We start from the raw sequence: 2,161 nt of genomic DNA on the forward strand, positions 1-2,161 counted from the left end.
TCCGCTTATAACTCTCCTTGCTTTCTGTTCAATGTCAGTTTCTTATTCCATTCAAGGGTTGGTTGAGTTATCTCTTCATTTGACACTTAGGGTTCCAAGACTGACGTTTGTCTCTGTTTTACTTAGTCTTTTGGGTCTTTGCTGTGGAGGGATGGCATGGTGCTTCTGTCTATAGCGCCATGTTGGCTCCGGCTCCAGGTGATTTTTTTAAAGGAGAACAGTGCTTACAGGTCATATTCATTATTTTTGAGCCAATTTTTTATTTAGCTACAAGGTGACCTTGGGGGTTAGTTTCATTTCAAGGTTTGAAGAGTATCTCAGGGCAATAGTCTTGGGTAGTCCTCCAGTCTCAACCAGTCCAGCAGGTTCTGTGTTCTTTTTTTGTTTTTAAGGAATTTGCAGTTCTGTTCCACATTTGTCTTCCATTCTATCAAGGTCCCTCTACTGTGGCCCTGATTAGAATGGTTAGCAGTGGTAGCCAGGTACCATCCTGTTCTGGCCTCAGGGCAGATGAGGCTGAGGTCCCTGTTGACATCTTGATTTTAGTGCAGTGAGACCTATGTAGGACTTGTAATCTATAGAACTGAAAGATAATAAATTTGTGTCGTTCTAAGCCACTAAGTTTGAGATTTGTTACAGCAGAATAGAAAACTAATAAAATATTTGGTCTTTCACCATTAAGTATAGTATCAGCTGTCATTTTCTCATAGATGCAGTTGTATCAGGTTGAGAAAGTTCCTTTCTATTTCTACTTTGTTGAGTGTTGAATAGTTTTAACATGAGGTTGCTGGATTTTGTCAAAAGTTTTTCCTACGTCTACTGAGATGATCATATGGTTTTTGCCCTTTTTTTCTATTGATACAGTATAAGAAAGTAATTGATTTTTGGATGTTAAATCAACTTCGCATTCTGGGGATAAATCGCACTTGGTCATGGTGTATAATCATTTTTATATATTGCTGAATTGAGACTGCTAGTATTTGTTAAGGGTTCTTGCATCTATAGTCATTAGAGATATTCACCTGTAATTTCCTTTCTTGGATGTCTTTGTCTGGTTTTAATATCAGGGTAATAATGACCTCATAAAATGAGTTGGGAAGTTTCCTCCTCTTCTACTTTTTGGAAGAGTCTATGACGAACTGGTATTAATTTTTCTTTAAATGTGAAGTCATCTGGTCCAGGGCTTTTCTTTTTAGGTAGTTTTCTGATTATTAATTCGATCTCTTTACTTCTTATAGGTCTATTCAGATTTCCCATTTCTTCTTGAGTAAACTTCGGTGGTTTGTGTCTTTCTAGGAATTCTTGCATTTCATTTAGGTTATCTAATCTGGCATATAGTTGTTCACAACATTCCCTTATAATCTTCTTTATTTATGTAAGACTGGTAGTAATATTCCCTCTTTTATTTGTGATTGTAGTAATTTAAGTCTTCTCTCTTTTTTTCTGGGTCAGTCCAGCTAAAGGTGCCAATTTTGTTGATCTTTTCAAAGAACCAACTTTTGGTTTCACTAATTTTTCTCTATTATTTTGCTATTCCAAATTACTTTTTAATAGAACCTATGAAACCTACTTAAAAATACAAAAAATCAATGCACTCACCTGATCCAAGAAATTTGTGAAGTTTATGAATCCAAGTTAGCCCAACACTATGTACACCAGCTTCATGAGTACAGTGATATCTTGAGGGACATTTGGGATCTGCAAATTCAATCATTTAATGATATAAATTTAGCCATTAGACAACTGAAAAAAATTCACCCCAGTAGCCTACAGACACATTTGGTAAAGGAAGTGATGGAAGGTCTACAAAACCTTCACATTTTGGCACTGCTTTCAAGGAATGTGAAATTTTTAAATTTGAATCCCATTTCAAATATATTTTAAATATTTAAAACACTATAATACATACAGTCCAAATATGTTATTTTCTAAACATTAATACAATAGAGTTCACCAAAACATTAACACCTAATGTCAGGTCTCTCCAGGTCTATGCATTTATTTAAAGTTCTTAAAAATAAAATGGTGATTAAGAAAGGTTATAGCTCTGTAGCAAATATCTGCTTGCACACATCTACTTACATGAAATTACTGAAGCAAGTGCACTCCTATAGCATAGGCACCAATTAAATGCCAGGCAAGACTTCAGCCCAAATGCTCA

The 2,161-nt window shown here is 35.2% G+C and overlaps 1 protein-coding gene across 1 annotated transcript in view; it reads right to left on the reverse strand.

Moving 5' to 3' along the window:
- Positions 1 to 2,161, reverse strand: part of NUP88 (nucleoporin 88) — a 34,349-nt gene that overhangs the window by 18,073 nt on the left and 14,115 nt on the right. The window contains exon 6 of the mRNA XM_012555463.2: positions 1,600 to 1,698. Within this exon, the coding sequence (XP_012410917.1) occupies positions 1,600 to 1,698 (99 nt within the window). The remainder of the gene's footprint in view (positions 1 to 1,599; positions 1,699 to 2,161) is intronic.

Source organism: Trichechus manatus, unplaced genomic scaffold (genome assembly GCF_000243295.1).
Source record: "Trichechus manatus latirostris isolate Lorelei unplaced genomic scaffold, TriManLat1.0 scaffold00040, whole genome shotgun sequence".
In the NCBI taxonomy this organism is placed as follows: domain Eukaryota; kingdom Metazoa; phylum Chordata; class Mammalia; order Sirenia; family Trichechidae; genus Trichechus; species Trichechus manatus.